Source organism: Zonotrichia albicollis, chromosome 19, assembly GCF_047830755.1.
Source record: "Zonotrichia albicollis isolate bZonAlb1 chromosome 19, bZonAlb1.hap1, whole genome shotgun sequence".
In the NCBI taxonomy this organism is placed as follows: Eukaryota; Metazoa; Chordata; class Aves; order Passeriformes; family Passerellidae; genus Zonotrichia; species Zonotrichia albicollis.
The window spans coordinates 13,222,894-13,240,906 of NC_133837.1; the positions used below are offsets into that span (position 1 = coordinate 13,222,894).

Sequence of the window (18,013 nt, forward strand, 5' to 3'; positions counted from 1 at the left end):
CAGACCCTGGGGCTGCTCCCTGCTCTGTGGAGCTGTATTTTCAGAGACTGTGGGGGATGTCGTGTGTGTAAAATTAGCGCTGCCTTGTTAGTGCTTCTCAGGCTAATTCGGAGTGAAATGCTTTAGCAGCGGTGGGCTGATTCTATCAGGAGAACAAGAACTAATTAAATTCACTCTGACCATCAAGCAGTAAATTATTTATACCCAGACAGATGCAATCTAATCTGTGGTGTCCAGCCCCACTGAACCTGCAGTTCCCTGGTTCAGGGTGAGGGGCAGAGGGGACCTGGGAAGGGCAGAGCAAGGTTTGGCCAAGAAGGCAAATTATTTTTCCCTTCTGGTGTCAGTGCTGCAGTGGGACCCCTCCGTTGGCATTGGAGCCCCTGGGCCTGCCTGGGGAGCTCTGGGGCTGGGAGCAGGAGAGAGCTGGGGTGTCCTCCAGCAGCTGCCCCTGGGAGCTGGCACAGACCCACCCTGCCAGCTGGGCAGGTGCTTTGCCAACCTCAGCAGGGACATGTGGGAGTCCTCCTCCTCCTCGCAGGAGGAAGGCCAGGCACAGTCAGAGGCCCTCACCTGTGGTTTGCAGCCCCGTGCTGTGGTTTCTGTGTGATCTCCATCACCCCTCCCTGTGCCTCCCCAGCCCCACGCTCTCAGCCAGCTCGGCTCGGGCAGAGTGAGCCGTTATCATCTCTGCAGGGGTTTGTGTTTTGGCCATCTGACCCGGTGCCTGATTAGATCATTCCTGTCACACCGTGGAGCCGCAGCTTTCCCTGCCTGCAGTTCGCTCTAATTGTGATTGAGCCCAGATCCTTTTTCTCTCCAAACCAAAGGGAAGAGTGAAAAATCGTTTGCTGATCCTCTGGGGGTTGTAAAGGATTCCGGCAGCCTGGGAAACAGCTCTGCTTGGGGCTGGGAAAATGGTGTGGTGAAAACGATCCGGTTGTGTTGTGCGTTAGAGGGACAGAAAGGAGGAATTCGCAGCGCTGGAGGTGCGGGCTCTGCCGGCAGCAGCGCAGGGAGCCGGGAGCGTTTGGCTCGGCTCGGTTCGGCTCAGCCCCGCTCCAGCTGTATCACACTTTGGGCCCGCTGAGCCCGGCCCCTGCTCGCATTTGCAGCGGTGATTAATGTCTGTGGCAGGGGAGGGGAGTCCTGGTGTGAATCAGGCTCGTAACTCCGCACACAGATTTGCAAACCCCGGCGGAGCGTTAATCCCGCGGCTCCCCGGGGCAGGCGGCATGGAGGGGAAATGGGGAAATGTGGAAATGTCACCTTGTGGCAGCAGAGCTGTGACAGGCAGCCAGGCCAGCAGCTCTGTGCTGGAGATGGCTCCTGCTCTCCAGGTCCCACCGATGGACCGCGGGGCCTCGCCATTGATTTAAAAAGGAGAGGAGAAAAAAAGGCGACTGCTTCAGTCTGGCTTTGCTGCTGATGCTGAGGGGACAGATTTGCCTGCTGGCAGCTCTGCCGTTAACTGGATGAGCTGTTCAAGTGTGGGTTATGGGTTTGGGATCAGCCTGGCTGTGCTGGAGAAGGTGCTGAGCCCACATGCATACTGGGGAGAGCTGAGGGGCTCGTTTTGGGAGGTGGCATGGAGGGGCCTTCCCTGGCTGCAGATAACCTTGGGAGGGTGAGGAGCTCTTCCAAACTCCGGCCAGGTCCCTGCTGGGTCTGTGAGACATTGCAGGGTGGGGGAACACTGCAGCCCCCAGGTGCAGCTGGAGCAGGGGAGGGGAGCTGGGTAACAGGAGGTTCCTTCCACTGGCAGGCAGGGAGGGAGGAATTGGGAATATCCCAGCAGCACTGGGAGAGGAGCCATGCTTTCAGAGCCTGGGAACGGCTTCCAGGCTGCAAATATCCCCTTCCTGCCCCAAAGCTGCCACGAGAACCTTCCCTGCTCCTGCAGGCAGCTGGCACTGGTGGCCCTGGCATCGCTGGCTGCTGTGGCAGTGCCAGAGTGAGCTGGACCCAGGGGCTGCCAGCAAGGAGAGGCACTGGGAGTTTGGCTTTGGCTCACAGGGATCTCTTGGATGCTGAGCTCCAGGAGCTGGAGCAGTCAGGAGCTGCTCCCAACCGCTCCATTGGGGCGGGATACGAGTGCTCAGAGCCTGGGATGCTCCCACAGCCCCAGCGCTGCTGTCTCCTCCCTCCTGGGTGGCTCTGACCCGGCAGTGCCAGTGCAGTGCAGGAAACACAAGCATTTGGATATTTTTATTTTTATTTTCCGTTTTTGCCACAGTTCCGCAGCCCCTCTGTCGCACTCTTGTTAAGCTGTTAAATCACTCCATTTATTTAGCACGAGCATTGCTGAGAGCTCATTTTTATCTTGGTGAAAACCAGACTTGCTCATGGGCACATAATGAAATTGTATAAATATACCCTTAGCTGGGAATCTAATTTATTTTTCCTGTTCATTATGGGGTAGAAGGCCATTATGAGATGTAGAACTTTTTTTTTTCCCCAGTGCTGGAATTGAAGGGCTGGTGCGGGCACTTTTTATACTGATGATTTTGCCCTGATTCAATTTGAGGCTGGTTAGAGCTCAAATACTGAGGCATAATTGACAGAGAGAGGTGTGGGTTGCCATGCTAATGCCCTGGCTGTGGCTCTGTGGCAGTGCCAGGCCAGGGCTGGGGGGAGCACAGCCCAGAGATGGGCACGGGATGGAGATTCCCTGGAGCTGGGATGGAGATTCCCTGGAGCTGGGATGGAGATTCCTGGATCTGGGATGGAGATTCCTGGAGCTGGGATGGAGATTCCCTGGAGATGGGATGGAGATTCCCTGGAGATGGAGGGGAGCAGGGGTGGCCCAGCCCCTGGGCAGCAGAGTCCATCCCTTTGTCCATCAGCAGGATTGATTTTGGACGGCCCTGATGCTGCCATAAAGCCCTGTTTATGGAGCTATAATTAAGCGGGGCCATTTAGCCGGCAGCGTTAAGTGCTGAGCAGATTTATGGCACGGCCCAGCCTCGGGCAGGGCTGTATTTCAGCACGGAGCACACCAGGTTTTTGTGTGTGCTGCGATTGTGTTCCTGTGACAGTGATTAGTATAATGGGGGCTGCCGGGGTCGTGCTGCCAGGCTGAGGAAACAGCAATTACAGGCGGCCGCAGCACCGGCTTAATTGCATCCATTTGCAACCGACACGGGCCGGGTGTGAGGGAGCAGCTGGCAGGGCCAGCCTGGCACCCCCTGCCCAGGGTGGGCTCTGAGGGTCCCTCAGTGAGCACAGCAAGGGGCAGCTCCTGTGCGGGCACTGGGGCTGCTGGGCTGAACCGAACCCTGCCCTGCCGGGCTCAGGGTCCCTCTGCTGGGGCAGTGCCCTGGGACAGCCTGGAATGAGCTTCCCCAGGGACTGGCAGGGCTGGCATTGCCCAGGGCTGGGGGATCTCCCTGTGTTCCAGCCTGAGTCCATTGGCCCTTTGCCATGTGGCCACTCCAGCACCCTGGGTGCCCCGTGGCTTGTCCCTGTCTGGGGATGGGCAGGCCAAGCTCCGCAGCAGAGGGGAGCAGGGACAGAGCCATCCAAGGGTGCCAGGGCCAGCAGTGGATCGGCCACCGTGCAATTAGAGCTCACCTTGGTGTGCACTTGGCAGCCTTTCCTTTGAACTCTGACGCTCCCCTGGGTTCTGGAGGTTCACCAGCTCAGCCCCTCGCCCCCCTGACAAGGCACAGGGAGGTTCTGCAGAGCAGTTACAGATACCCAGGGAGGGCTGGGACTGAGCTGCTCCTGAGCATCAGGGACTCCTGTGCCCTCCCTCGGGCGGGCCCTGTCCTTCAGCAGGACTTGGGGTGCTGAGGCTGGCACAGGCAGGGCCTGTGGGTGCCAGGGCTGGGCAGCACCCTCTGCAATTGTGCCACGAGCACCCTGCAGCAGCTGGGGGGAGCTGGGCAGGGTGTGGTGTGTGTCCTGCTGCAGAACACAATCCCTGACCTGAAGGCATCGCATGGGGCTCATGGATGCACTGCCACAAGTGCACCAAGGACCACAAAGTCTCATTCCCAGGGCTGAGAGGGCATCTTCCCTGCCCCTGCCCTTGCTGTGTGCGCTCTCCCAGCTCGCTGCAGGAATTAGATGGGCTTTTGCCGACTAAGAGGTGTTAAACGGCTCTAAATACTCCTCACACTGCAATATCTCCACCACGGCGTTTAATGGAGTGCCACAGAAATGCCTATAAATAAACAGAATGCGCCTGTGCCAGCTCCCTCCCACGGCATCGCAGAGCTCGCAGGAAAGCCAGCAAGGGGCTTCTGCTGGGCTGCAGCTCCTGCCCCTGTCCCCTCTCTGCCCCTGCCCTTCATTCCCATTCCCACCCTTTTCTTTTTCCCCTTTTCCCCCATCTGGGATCTGGAGCTCTCACCATTCCTCTGGAATGCAGCTGCAGGAGTGAGGATGAGGGGCTGGAAGCAGCAGGGAGGGCCACAGGGCCCGTGGGGACAGCCCTGGGAGCTCCTTGCAGCTGTTCCCTGTTGTCCCTGGGTGCCCAGTGGGTGCCCAGGCTGGCACTGTGCCCGTGGGCACCCTGGCATGGGGCAGCACAGCCAGGAGCAAACACAGGTGTAGAGAATGGGCAGAGGGAAGGGCAGGGAGCGTTTCAAGGCTCTTTGTGCTGCTCTCACATCTCAGTCCAGACTCCTTTGTGCCTGGAGATCCACATGCACCAAACCAGATGGATTTCCCACCAGGCTGCCTTAATCTCCAGCATCTCGGCCCTTGATCCCGAGCAGGCAAAACGTGTGTGGGGCTTCAGCTGCTGCAAAATGCACTTTATCTGCTGCTGTGGGGCTGTGCTGCACGGCAGCGCCTCCTGGGAAACGCTGCGAGATTCCTTCCTCATTCCCCTTCCCCAGCCTTTATTACAGAAAAGAAACACTCTTAAGGGAAGGGAGGGTGGACAACGGGCACTCACTGGCACTTCTGGTGCTCCTTGGTGTGCCAGGTGCTCCTTGGTGTCCCCGTGGCCGCAGGGCAGGGGACAGAGCTGGCTGTGTGTGCAGGGCTGTCCCTTTTGGCACTCCCTGGCAGGGCTGCTCTGTGTCCCTGGGGGGGTTCTGGGGTGCCCGGGGTACCCCTGTGCCGGTTCCCTCTCTGCGAGGGAGCCCTGGGGCCCCGTGAGCATCCTCAGCCAGGCAGGATCCCTAAATAGGCTCCTCAGCCTGTCAGTTGACTGCCTCTTCAGCGCTGATGAGCCACTCTGGTGTTACTATTTAAAATCCTAATTGCTTTAATCAGCTCGCCTTTAGCCACCGCAGCCAGCGAGCGAGCCCAGGGGCTGAGAGCTCTTCTGTTCCTGCAGCACAGCTGCGGCCAGGCACGGTGTGAGCACCAGCTCGGGTCCGTGTGGGCACCCAGCAGCAGCCCTGCAGGTGCCTGGCATCCCTGTGGGCACCGGCACCCTTGGCTCTGCCCTGGCACAGCCGTGGGACGGTGACAGGGTGGCTGCAGAGCCGAGCACAAGTCCCCCGGGCAGGGGGAGCACAGGAACTGCAATGGATGAGGAGAAGAGGAGCTGCTGTTACCATGGGCTGGCAGATGCCAGCACTGTAATGAGCTGGGAATTCCCATGTCCTCTCCTTTATCGCCGTGAATTCTCTCCCAGGCTAAAAGCAGCTTCCTGCCTGGGTTTGGGGGCCCTGCAGCCCACTCGTGCCTCGCAGCCTCGGGGTGTTCCTTCATCCCGAGCGGTGCGGGGGCGCGGGGCAGAGCTCTCCCGGGGCTGCTCTCGCAGCCATCCGCGCTGGGCTGGTGGGAGATGCCGGATGAAAATAGCGCGGCGCTCCCGGCGAGGGAGCCTTGCGGCACAGCACCCACGCGGCTGCGCCGGGGAGGAGGAGGAGGAGGGAGGAGGATGCTGATCGGCGCCTGACACCGGCTGGGGCAGGGGCACACATGCAAAGACCCAAATCTGTGGGTGCAGCGCTCAGGAGCCCCTCCTGGCTCCCCTGGCAGGTGTGTGGCACAGGGGCATGCCCAGGCTGAGGTGTGTGGCACAGGGGCATGCCCAGGCTGAGGTGTGTGGCACAGGGGCATGCCCAGGGCTGAGGTGTGTGGCACAAGGGCATGCCCAGGCTGAGGTGTGCGGCACAGGGGCATCCCCAGGGCTGGTCCCCATCCTCGGCAGGAGGCTGTGCGCTGGCAGGGAGCTGGCAGAGGAGGGGCACGGATGCCAGGGTGTGCTGGGCACTGGCAGGGCCTGCAGGCCAGGAGGAAATGAGCAGGAACTGCCCGCTGTGGTGCTGGTGGCAGGCTCTCAGCTGTGGCTCCTCCGCTCCTGCCCAGCCTGGCAGCGGGGAAGGCATTGCCAGGGCCGGGGCTGGCACTGTGGGGGTGTGTGCCAGCTCCTGGGCACCGGCTGCCCCTGCCTTCTGTTGGGGCACCGCGTCCCTCCTGCAGCCCCCGTGCTGTGCCAAGGCAGCCCTGCTCCCATCCTGCTGTATGCAGGGCTGCTCCTTCTCCCCTGTGCGGGGTTTGGGGCAGAGCAGTGCCCCCAGCCCTGGCACCTCTCCCTCGGGTCCTGGATCCCCCCACCTGCCCTTGTGCCCGGCAGCCTGCCCACCGTGCCATTCCCGTGATGGATGGGTGGCATGCGGCAGCGGCCCCGGGGCTGTGCTGGCCCAGAATATCCCTGCATGAGCGGAAAGCCTCGTTCGGGGGATTGTTCAACTGGCGGCAGCCTTCCTGGGGAGTGAGGACATCTCTGCATTTATTCAAGGACATCCCTTCTCAATTAAATCCCTGCATGGGCTAAACAAGCGGGCTGCTGAGATCAAAGGGGGTTTTTTTCCACTCTTTTTTTCCCCGAAATCGTTTAAGCGATGCAGTGGAGGGAGTGCAGTGCGTTTGCCTTCCACACACCTGGTGGGCAGGAGAAGCTGCCATTAAATCCCTGTAAAGGCGTTCCCTTCCCTGTGCTGATATGGGACTTGGGCAGTTTGTAGGTGGCAGCCATGGGGTGATGGCACCGGGTGTGTGCAGTGGCCGTGGGTGAACCCAGAGATGTGGGATTGCCCACCCGGATCTGTGTGGCTGATGTGCCGCAGCCCCGGAGGGTTGGGGGGGCTCAGCCCCTGCCTGGTCCCAGCCCGGGTGTCCCCCCGCCCCTCCCCGGGCTCCTCGGGGATTGATGGTGTCGTTAAAGCGTCAGGCTGGCCCGGGGCCGGCCCCGCTGCCGCTGGGATTTATGGTGGAACGTGCCTTGGTGAAGGTTTTATCACCGCTGTTAAAGGGCCGAGCGTGTGCCGGGGGCCGGGCAGGGGGCTCTGCTCTGCTCTGCCATCCCTGCTGGGCTGGGGTCGCTTTGCTGGGATGGGCTCTGCTCTGCCATCCCTGTGGGGATGGGGTCTGTTCTGCCATCCCTGCTGGGTTGGGGTCGCTTTGCTGGGATGGGCTCTGCTCTGCCATCCCTGTGGGGATGGGGTCTGTTCTGCCATCCCTGCTGGGTTGGGGTCGCTTTGCTGGGATGGGCTCTGTTCTGCCATCCCTGCTGGGCTGGGGTTGCTTCGCTGGGCACCCTCAGCTGGGCAGTGTCCCCGAGGATGTGGCAAAGCTGCAGCTCCTGGGCTGCTGTCCCTTTGGGCTGTGCTCGGTGGGAGCCCCCCGGGCCATGCAGCAGGACCTGTGATTTTGGGGTTTTTGGGCATGCACAGCCCCGCGGCCCGACCTCCTCCCGCTCCCTGTGCCGCGGATCCGTCAGTTAAGGAATCGATCCCTTTGCCACCAGCCCGGTCTCCTTTTTCCTTTTAAATGGTGTCACTCTGCTATTTCCTGGCCTCTCTAATAGATTTTTATATAATCACTACAGTGCACTTTTAAAGAGCGATAGATCACGTTCATTGCTTTTCCCCGTGATTAATTTCCCATAATAGTCCTCTGTAACACCAAGGCAAAGAGAGGAGAGCAAAGAAAACCCCCACATTATCCACTTTGTGCTCCGAGTATAAATGAATTAGATTTAATTTTTGTTTAATTGTTTCCATAGCTCAGCCTCTGCTAACTTTGCAGGATAATTTATTTTGCAGTCTTGGGGAAAAGAAGGAAGAAAGGTCCCCGTGCCGCTCTTTGCCTGCAGCCGCCGTTAATTACAGCTGATTGCCTTCCCTGCCTGATGAGGCCGTGGCTTGGAGGGTCCTGTCCCAGCCAGGACCGTGGCTGGTGGGCAGAGAAGGGCCCAGCTGGGCATGGGGGATGTTCCCTGTGCTCTCACATCCAGGGTCCGAGTGCTGTGCTCCTCTCCCTGCCAGGGACCTTGGTGTTTGGAATGGTGTCCTCTGTGTCCTGCGTGGACAGCAGGCAGAGGAGGCTCTGGGAATCCCTTCTCACATCCAGCACCCTCCTCTCTGCCAGCCCAGGGCTGCTGGGTGCGGGCCCGCGGTGCCCCAGCAGGGCAGGGGAGGAGCAGCAGCCGGGGCCGCCCCGTTAGTCACGGCCAGGGCAGCGGGATCTGCTCGGGATGCACCGAGGTGGGAGCAGCGGCTCCGGGAGCCGCGGCCAATCTGCTCCCTCCGAGACCGGCTGCCTTCGGCCCGTTAATCAGTGGCAGTAATTACAATCCCAACTTTACATGTGCAATGTTAATTAAAGGACGGGACGTGGGGATCTGCAGCCGGGCATGAGTGGGGCTGGGGGGTCACTGCTGCTCCCCTCGCTGAGCATGGAGCTGGGACAGGGGCTGGGGCCGTGCCAGGCAGGGGACAGGGACAGGCAGCTGTTGTTGTTGGCACTTGGCACTGCCTCTGCTTTGTGGCTCTGTGGTGGCTGCTGCTCGCCTCTAAAACTGCTTTGCTAATGGGGATGGATGGATGGATGGATGGATGGATGGATGGATGGATGGATGGATGGATGGATGGATGGATGGATGGATGGATTTGTTGGGAAACAGGATAATGTATTTGGAGCTCCATTGCCCTCCCTACTTCCTGCCTTGGCCCTGATTTCCCTGTAAGCTCCCTGGTGCCCTCGAGCCTCTCCTCTGGGCTGAGCACCCCTCGCTCCCGTGTGTCTGTCCTGTGCTGCAGCCTCTGAGCATCACCCTGAGCTTCTGCAAGGTTCCCTCCTGTGTATTGGTCCCATCTGCACTGGGGAGCCCAGAGCTGGTTAGAGGATCCAGACATGGCCTTGTGATAGGGCTGGCTGGGGTCACACTGCTGGCCTGTCCATTTTGTGTTAGTCTGTCCTGCCTGGGCAGCTCTGCTCTGGGAGTGGGGCTCAGCAATTCACCTCCTGCATTTCAGGGTTCCCTGAGCAGCAGCTGCTCTCCCTGTGACACCCACCCTCCTCTCTGGGCAGGAGATCCTCGCAGCTCTGCCTGCCTCTTGCCCTGGTGGGTGCTGGAGCTGGTGGGAGCTGCCTGGGGTGCTGCTGCGGTGCCGATGCTGCGGGCGGTGTTGGGGAAGGGATGCTGGGAGAGCCCGGCAGCCGGCGGAGGTGGGAGCGGCCCCGGCTCGGCCGGGGGAGTCGCTGAACGCCCGGTCAGCCGCGGGGAGCGGCGCTGAGCAATGTGCTGGGGCGGCAGTGCCCTGGATTATTGCTGCGAGCAGCTGAAGGAGAGCAGGGAAGAGGCGTGAGCTGAGAGGAATGACAAAGAGGGGAAGGAGAGGAAGAGGCCCTGGAGGAGGAGGAGGGGGAGGCTGGATCGGTGCCGCAGGCAGTGCAGGGTGCTCCAGCAGCGATGCTCTGCTGTCCCAGAGCTGCCTGTCCCTGCTCCCTGGGCAGGGTGTGCTGTCCCTGTTGTTCCTGTCCCTTGGCAGCCCCTCCCGCAGTCCCTGAGGTTGTCAGGCTCCTTTCCTGTGTCACTTTTGTTCTCCCGATGGAGACCTGGAGCTCTCAGGTCACTCAGATCCCACTGTCCCTTTCCCAAGAGGCTCTGACCACGTTCTCTAAAGCTCCTCTGTCTCATCAGCTGTGCTGGCTGTAAATTGGGCAGGTCTCACTGGGCTGGTGCCATCTTTGGCTGCTCTGCCTTTCTGACATAAGGAATGCTTTCCCTGGCATTTCCAGCTCCCTGCCATCACTGGCACAGTTGGGAAGGGCAAGGGGAGGACGTGTGCTGGGAGCTGTGGCTGTGTGGTGCCCAGGAGGGCTGGCAGAGCCCTGCGTGGGCCAGCTCAGGGCTTGGGTGAGTCCTGGGGGTGCCATCGTCCCTCCTGCCATCCCAGAGCCTCCCGCGCTGAGGAACCCTGGGAGTGCCCAGGTGAGGGGACAAGGGACCGGCTCTGCCCCAGGTGAGGGGACAAGGGATGGGCTCTCCCCAGAGCAGAGCTCCGTGCCAGGCGGGCACTGCCAGGGCAGAGCTGGGTGCCACAGCTGGTGATGGCTGTGTTACCATCACTCCTGAGCAGCGCTGCCCTGGCAGGAGCTGTGCTGGTTGCTTGTTGGTGTTTCTCCAAGAGCACCACACTGTGTGTTTGATCTCCAGGTTGGGATGAAGGGATCCCTCAGGACCTGGCCTGGGGCAGGGTGTGAGTGGGGCTGAGCTCTGCTTGTGGGAGATCCAGCCTGGATCCACTGCAGTCTCCTTAAACTGTGAATCTGCTCTTAATTGACCCCCAGGCCCTTTCCTCCATCTTGGAGCTCCTTGGATCTGCCGTGGTCTTTCTCTCTGTCCCTTGGCCCTCAGGCCCTGTTCACAGCCACGTTTTGGTCACTCTGGAGGGCAGAGTGCTGGTCCCAGAGCTGCCAGCACAGATCCCACCTTGGGATCTTCATCCGTCCTCCTGTGCTAGAAAGTGCTGGCATTTCTCCATGCAGCAGCTTCCTCCTGGCAAAGCCCCAGCTGGATCTCCATGAGAGGCACTCTGAGGCTCTCTGGATGTTCCCCTGTGTGCTCCCTGCCTGGTGGCAGGGTCTGTCCTGCAGGGAGTGAATCCCCCTGCCCTGTGCCCGTCCCCTGTAGGGACAGGCTGCTCGTGGGATCCTGGGGATGCTCCTCTGGCTGGGGATGAGCTGGGAGCTGCAGCACTCACCAGGGGATGCTCCCAGCTCCTGGCTCTGGCACATGGCACTGGCACGGGCCAGGCTGCCCTCCAGGGTGCTCTGGGCGTGCTGTGGCTCTCCCAGCTGTGCCTGGTGCCATGGAGTGCCCGGTGTGGGAGCCAAAGGCTCCGGTGTGCCACAGCAGAGCACAGCCCCTTCCTGCAGCAGCACCAGATGCTTCCCCTGCAGTTTGAGTTTTCCCATCTCATTCATTTTAGAGATTAATTAAAGTGTTTCCCCTCCCTCTCTCCCAACCAACCTCCCTCCCTCTCTTTTCCCTGTTCCATACAGCTGCACATGGATTTTAGGGTCATGCTTGTTTACATCAGTTATATTTACGTTGATGGGTGTTTGTTTTAGGAAAACCAGCAGGAATCCCATGAACACAAATATTGTTTGTGTCCCACGGCTGGTCCTGCAGCCCCACAGGCCCATCCTGCACCCTGGCTGCAGCTCTGCATGGAGAGCTGTGCCATGGGCACGCAGCATCTTTGGGGTGCTGTGCAGGGACCTGCAGTGCTCACGGGGTGCCCGCGTGGGTTTTCCTCACAGCCCTGGTCCCGTGCTGGGTGCTGGCAGCCGGGCCAGCTGCCTGTGTTTGCCAGGGCTAATCCCCATCCATCCTGGTGCAGGGACAGGGATCTGCCAAAGCGCCTTTGATGGGGCAGGCGGTGGGCTCGCTCTTTCATCGGGAGCTCGGAGGAGGGAGAGTGTTGAGGAGAGAAGAAAGAGAGAGGGGCGGAGGAAGGATAATTATTTTTTCCAGCGGCTCTGAGCTGCTGGGTGCCTTTAGAGCTGCCTTTGTGTTCCGTGGGTCAGGTTGGGCAGAGCCTGGCCCGGGGCTGTGTGGCACAGCCGCCTTTGTCGTGGGGCACGGTCTCGGTTGTTAACGGGGACGTGGAGCCCCAGAAGCTCAGATCTGCCGTGTGGCTGGTGGGAGGGATGTGCAGAGCTGCCTTATCACGCTCGTTTAACTGGTTAATACATCTTCAGAGCAAATAATGCAGGCTGGGGGTGAACTGCTTAACCAACCTCATTACTATTGTGCATTTAGCAGCTTGGAGAAAGATAATACCTTTCAGGTTTGACCCAATTTTAGTTTTTGTTGTCATAACCATGGAAAATCGACCTTCAGAGACCCTCAGCAGTGAGCCTGAATAGGAAGTGATTTACAGCAAAAGTGCCGTGTGGAATGCTTAATGCACTAGTGCAGGAAAACAGACTGCAAGCAGCTGCTGGCATGCAGGGCCACAGGCAGGGCTGCCCCGGCTGCTGGCACCCTGTCCTGCTGGCACTGCCCTGCCGTGGGCACAGCCTCCGTGTGCCAGGCTGGCACAGCTGTCCTGGGGCTGTGCTGGCCTGCACAGTGCTCTGTTCCCTCACTGCAGTGCCAGAGCTCCTCGGGGCACCTCTCCCACCATGCCAGCCTGTGGCTTTTCTGTGGCGCCCTTCACCTTTGAGCTGCGCTGTGGGAGCGGTGCCAACCCTGCCACCGTGGTGCCAGCCCTGGTGCCAGCCCTGCCGCCACGCCAGCAGCGTTCCCGCGGGTGAGATGTCACCCACACCTGCAGGGGTGGCTCCCATCGCTCTGGTTCTGTCTGTGGCAGGCAGAGACATCCCCATCTCCAGCAGTGGGGGTGAGCGGGACCTTCCCCCTGCTCCTGTGGGGAGGAGGGTGCCAGGGGGTGACGAGCCTTCCTCCCCTTTCCCTGAGGCAGCTGCTGGCTCTGCCACCCAGGCCTGTCTCTGTGCTGCTGCTGCTGCTGTGGCGTGTGGGTGGTCCCTGTGGCACGGGATTGTGCTGGCAGCACTGCCTGGGGCTAGGGGAGTGCTGGCAGCGGCTGGTGCCCACGGGAGGGGGTGATGCCCATGGGAGTGGGTGATGCCCACGGGAGGGGGTGATGCCCACGGGAGAGGGTGATGCCCGTGGGCTGCAGGTGGTGCCTGTGGGTTCCAGGCTCCCCCAGCACTGGGAGCACTGGGAGCAGATGGTGCCCGTGGGATGCAGGCTTCCCCTGCCCAGCCCCAGCAGCAAGGGGCTCTGCTCACTCCTGTGGGAGCTGGGGAAGGGGTGAGTCCCTCCACCAGGGGGGCAGTGGGGCTGTCGCACTGGGGCCATGCTCTCTCCCTCCCCGGGGCAGTGCTGGGCTGGGGGCACACGAGGGCAGGCAGTGCTGGGTCACTGGAACTCTGCTGTTTGGCAGCTGAAGGAGAAGCTGCTCCCTCAGCGCAGGAGCTGAGGCTCTTTAGCCTTCCTCAGTGTCACCTCCATGGCCATGGATACCTCCAGGTGTGACGTAAGTGAGACCCGGGGAGAAAAACATCTTCTGTTGAGCATCAAAATCCTATTAGTGAGCTGCTGCTGCTGCTGCACTCACAGACATCAGCTGTGGCGCAGGGAAGTGGGGAATAGCTGCAGGTTGGGCTGGAGCAGGAGCTGGGGCTGCTCAGGTGCTGCTTCAGCGAGTTTGCTGCTGAAAGAAAATCCCTCTCCTGCTCCTCTGCAATCCAGGGAAAAGCACTGTGGCTCCAGCTGCCCCCCAGCTCCTGCTGCCCCCAGCCCTGCCTGCTGAGGGGCATTTCTGTGGCACCCCACAGAAATGGGTCTGACAGGAGGCACCGGGCTGGGACCAGGACCTGGAGGCAGCAGCAGAGGCTCAGGCTCCTGAAAATGAGCAGCACAGCCTTGGTCCTGCCCCTGCAGCAGCCGCCAGGCTGGCCCAGGGATTGCAGATGCTGTGGGCAGCTGCATCATCTTCCCATCTCCTCCCTGAGGTGCTGCTGGCTTTGATAAAACCTCTCAGCCTTGCAGGGGTTGGCTTGTTGATCTAATCGCTGTGGTTTAGTGTGCAGTAAAAGCCCGGCGGCTCCTGGGGGAGATGCCCCGCAGGGATCTGCAATTCACTCTCCATCCCTCCTGGGGAAGGAACACTTCCCAGTGCCGGGGATGCTGTGGGGATGCTGCTGGTGCTGAGGGAGGCTGCTGGGCCCCCAGCACCAGCGGGGAACATGCCAGCCCCTGTCCTGCACTCACGTGGCTTTGCTGTTGAAAATAGAAAGTGCTGAGAAGATCCTGCTGTGTTCAGTTTGTTTCAGCGATGCAATTGGGTTTACCCAGTGTTTGTCTTGTCCTGCACTTGCTGACCATGATTGGAGGGGTTCAGAGGGGGGCAAACCCCACAATGTGAGTCCCTCTGAGCCCCCAGCTCCAGCGTGGCTCTGGTCACTGACAACCACAGCTGGGAGGGAAGAGGGGCTGGTGGCAGAGCCTGTGAAGGGGACAGCCAGGGGGAGTTAGGGGACACCCAGGAGGGTTAGGGGACACCCAGGGGGATTAGGGGACACCCAGGCTGTGACAGACCAGCATTAAAGAGGCTGGGAGGGAAGGGCTGGGGAGCGACGCTGCTGTGCCTGCTGATCAGGAGCAGAGCTAATGAGCAGGACTAATGAAGCAGGAGGGGAATTCCAGCGAGTCTGGGGAGCGCCTGCCATGCTCACTGTGTCTCTGTGGGCTCTCTGTGGTCTGTCCCCAGACCTGTGACGGTGCCCATTGGGAGCTCACACCGCTCCCAGCCGCGTGCTCGGTGTGCTGGGTGAGTGCAGGTGCCAGCCCCAGAGTGGGCGCCTCCAGTCTGCTGCACCTGGGGCAGCATCCAAGCCCCTCTCCAGGCTGCCTCTTGGGTTTTCACTGGCTGGATTTTTGCTGCTGGATTTTTACTGCTGGGAAGCCCATCCCTGTCTGCTGGGGTTATTGGAACGTGCTGGGAGGTGTTTGGGGGACACTGGTGGCTTCACAGAGCCCGGGCAGCAGGGATTGCTGCAGAGCCAGCCTGGGGGCCCAGCTCCCTTCCCACCTCCCTGCTGGCCACGGCTGGTTCGGCCTCAGGAGGGGATTTGCAGCCACACCAGCAGGCAGGACTTGTCTTCCCTCTCTCCTGGGTTTTAGTGAGCCAACCTTGGAGGACCTTGAGCGCCACTCCTGCAGCTCTGCTGTGACTTATCTCCCAGCTTCTGCCCCTGCTCCACCGAGGGGATAAATCTCAGTTCCTGGTGCGGAGCCGATGCTCTGAGCCCATCCCAGCGCACGGTGCAGGTGCTGTAACTCACAGCACAGGGGGGCTGCCTGGTGAGGTGCCAGGGGACGTCACTGCTCTGTGCTCTGATGCATGGGCTGCCTGGGGGAGCAGGGAAACAGTCCCATTACAGTGGGGGACAGGCTGTTAAATTATCTCCTGTCCAACCTGGGTCGGGGAAAACCAAACTGGAGCTGCCGGCGGCCTCCAGATGGGGAGCAGGTGGGTTGGGGACTTTATTCCTTTAGGAAGAAGTCTTTGCTTTCCTTGCCTCCATCCCATGCACTGTCAGAGGCCAGGGCTGGTGCTCTCAGGGAGGCAGGACCAGCCTCAGCATTTCCTGTCAGTGCAGAGACTGGGACATGTCCCTCTGGGGACCCCAAGCTGGGGCCTGCTGTGTGCGGGTCCTGTTCCCTGGGCTGAACACGCTTCCCCCTCCTCAGGGGCTGTGCCACGGGGCAGGGTCCTGGATCCTGCCTCTACCCGTGTCACGGGCTGCTCCAGAGCTGCTCCCAGCTGGGATAGCTGTGCTGTTGGAGGAGATCCTTGCGCTGTTGGAGCAGGGGGCCAAGCACTGCAATCCCCGGGATGCTCCGAGCTCCGCCGCGTCCTCCTCCGGTATCGGTGCCCACACAGGGACGGCACTGGAGCCTCTCCCTCTCTCTCTTTCAGTGCTGCTGTGAGACCCCGACAGCTCTTCCTGACGGCGTGGAGGGGTGAACACGAGCCTGAGCTCCCACCTGCCGCCCCACCCGAGGCACCTGCTCTTGGCCTTCAGGTATGTGCTTTCCACCCAGCCAGGGGAGGGCATGGAGATGTTTTTTGGTTGAGGATGAAGATGCTGCTTCCCATGGTTGTGCCTGGGGCAGCAGCTGCCGGTGTGGGGGCTGTGTGTGCCCCCTCACAGTGCTGCTCAGTGCACACTGGCTCCTGTGCCCTGTCCCAGCCCCAGGTGCCTGCTCAGGAATCACGAAACGGGAGCTTGAGGCTCCTCGTCCCTTGCTGGGGTACAGGTTGTCCAGAATGTGGGATTAGAGTGGCCGTGCAGATGGATTCCCCAGCTGCACTAATCGGTTCAGAGGCAGCAGAGGCAGCTGAGCTCTGTGCATCACCTTGAAGCTCTTTTTTTTTGTCTTTAGAAAACTTTGGGTGGATGTTATTGCTCATGAAAGCAAGGGGCTGATCATGCTGGGAAGGAGCAGGCGTAGTGTGGGCTGGCACTATTATGCAAGCTTCCCACACGCCGCTGTGCCAGTGCACTCCGTTCCAGAACAACAGCACGCGTCCGTGTGCCAGCCCCGAGCCACCCCCGGGTCTGCCGGAGCACGGGGTCCTGCTGTGCCCGCCCTGCCCTGCCCGTGGGCACTGCCCACACCCTGCTCCACCTCCTGTGCCCACTCAGCCCTAAGCTAGCCGCCCCATGGGTTGGCAGTTTTGGGGTGAAGGGCTGCCTGGTCCTGCCCAGCCCCACCTCACTGTGGATCCAGCTGTTGTGAGTGTCCTGGCCGAAGTGGGAGCACTGGGAGTTTCTCCAGGACCGTGTCTGGCTCTGGGGTGGGACTGTGCTGCTTTCCAGGGGATGGCAGGCAGGTTGTCACCCTGGCCATAATGCACACTGTGCCCCTGCATAGGGAGGGCCATGCCTTGTCTGTGGGCTCAGTGCAGCCATTGCTGCCAGCACCTGGGCAGCACAACCATTGGAGCTCAGGCCACCAAAGCTCTTCCCTCTCCAGTTTTCTCCCTGCTGCTTTCCTCCTCCTCCTCTCCCGGAGCCTGCCTGGGCCCTGTGTGAGGCTCGGGGCTGCCGGCCATGGGGTATGTGGGTGCCGGTGCCGAGCTTGGGGCTCACTGGGCTGGTGGGAGCAGCCTGGAGCCAGCACAGAGCCCCTGCAGGAACCCTCCCCATCATCCCCAGGCCTGCCGGAGCAGCCCCGGGAGGAGAGCGCTCCTCCTAGGCAGGCTTGGAGATGAGCAATGGAAAACATCTGACAGGGGAGCCCTTGAGGCGCTTTTGTTGCAGCGAGTGGGAGTGTGAGATCCGCTCAGACATGAAAGGCTGAGCGGCTCCGTCCCCGGAGCCACGGCGCAGGGGAGCACGGGGGGAGCGCGGCTGCACCGGGAGGTCAGACCGGGAACGGCTGGCACCGGGATCCCCCCGCTCCCTGCCTCCCTCCCTTTCCAGCAACTAAATTAGGTCACACTTGAAAGTCAGTTTCTTGGCTGTGGATTTAATTTAGCTTTTCCAGGCTAGTTATCATATAATAAATTCCAGGAGATTTATAGAAAACATGCCCAGGGAGGCTTAGCCAGTGTGTAACAAGATTTGTGCCTCTTTCCTGCTGCTGAGCAGCTCTGGCGGGCGCAGCGCTGGCAGCAGATGTGCGGGCAGGGCTGGCAGCCCCGGGGCAGCTCCCAGGGAGACGGGGCAGCCCCACAAACGGGCTGGGGGCACCACCCCCAGCTCTCTGGGGCACGGGGGGGTCCCAAATGCAGCTGTGCTGTGCCCTGGCTGCCCACCGGCCATAAATCACCCGGAGCAGGTGCATTCCTGCAGCCGTTCATCGCTTGTCTCCTCGCCCTGGCTCAGCGTGGGCAATGCCCATCCCATCAGTGCCAGTGTGTGTGCCCAGTGATGGTGAGCAGTCAGAGGGGAGCGATTGGGGTCTCCCGGTGCCTTTCTGCTCAGGGGGTGACGGATGGTGTGTGGGACATCCCTGCTGGGGCGTACCTCGTGCCCTCGCTGCCCTGGCTCCTGGAGCACAGGCACCATTTGGCAGAGCTGAAATCGGCGTCCCGTGGCTCTCCCTGCTGCTGGGGAGGGATTTCCACCCCTCTGGGAGAGGCTGAGCAGGGAAAGGCGCTGGAGTCCGGCGGGATTTGTGGCGGTGGCAGCACAGGAGGGCACTGCCGATGGCAGCACAGGCACTGCCAGCACTCCGGCTCTAACGCCGCCCAATTAGTGTCTGATTAGT

The 18,013-nt window shown here is 61.0% G+C and overlaps 1 protein-coding gene across 15 annotated transcripts in view; it reads left to right on the forward strand.

The window, feature by feature from the left end:
* RBFOX3 (RNA binding fox-1 homolog 3) overlaps positions 1–18,013 on the forward strand; it is a 121,412-nt gene that overhangs the window by 44,058 nt on the left and 59,341 nt on the right. For all 15 annotated transcript variants that reach the window (XM_074554965.1, XM_074554959.1, XM_074554958.1 and 12 more), the window contains one exon: positions 15,714–15,819. In XM_074554965.1, the coding sequence (XP_074411066.1) occupies positions 15,714–15,819 (106 nt within the window). The remainder of the gene's footprint in view (positions 1–15,713; positions 15,820–18,013) is intronic.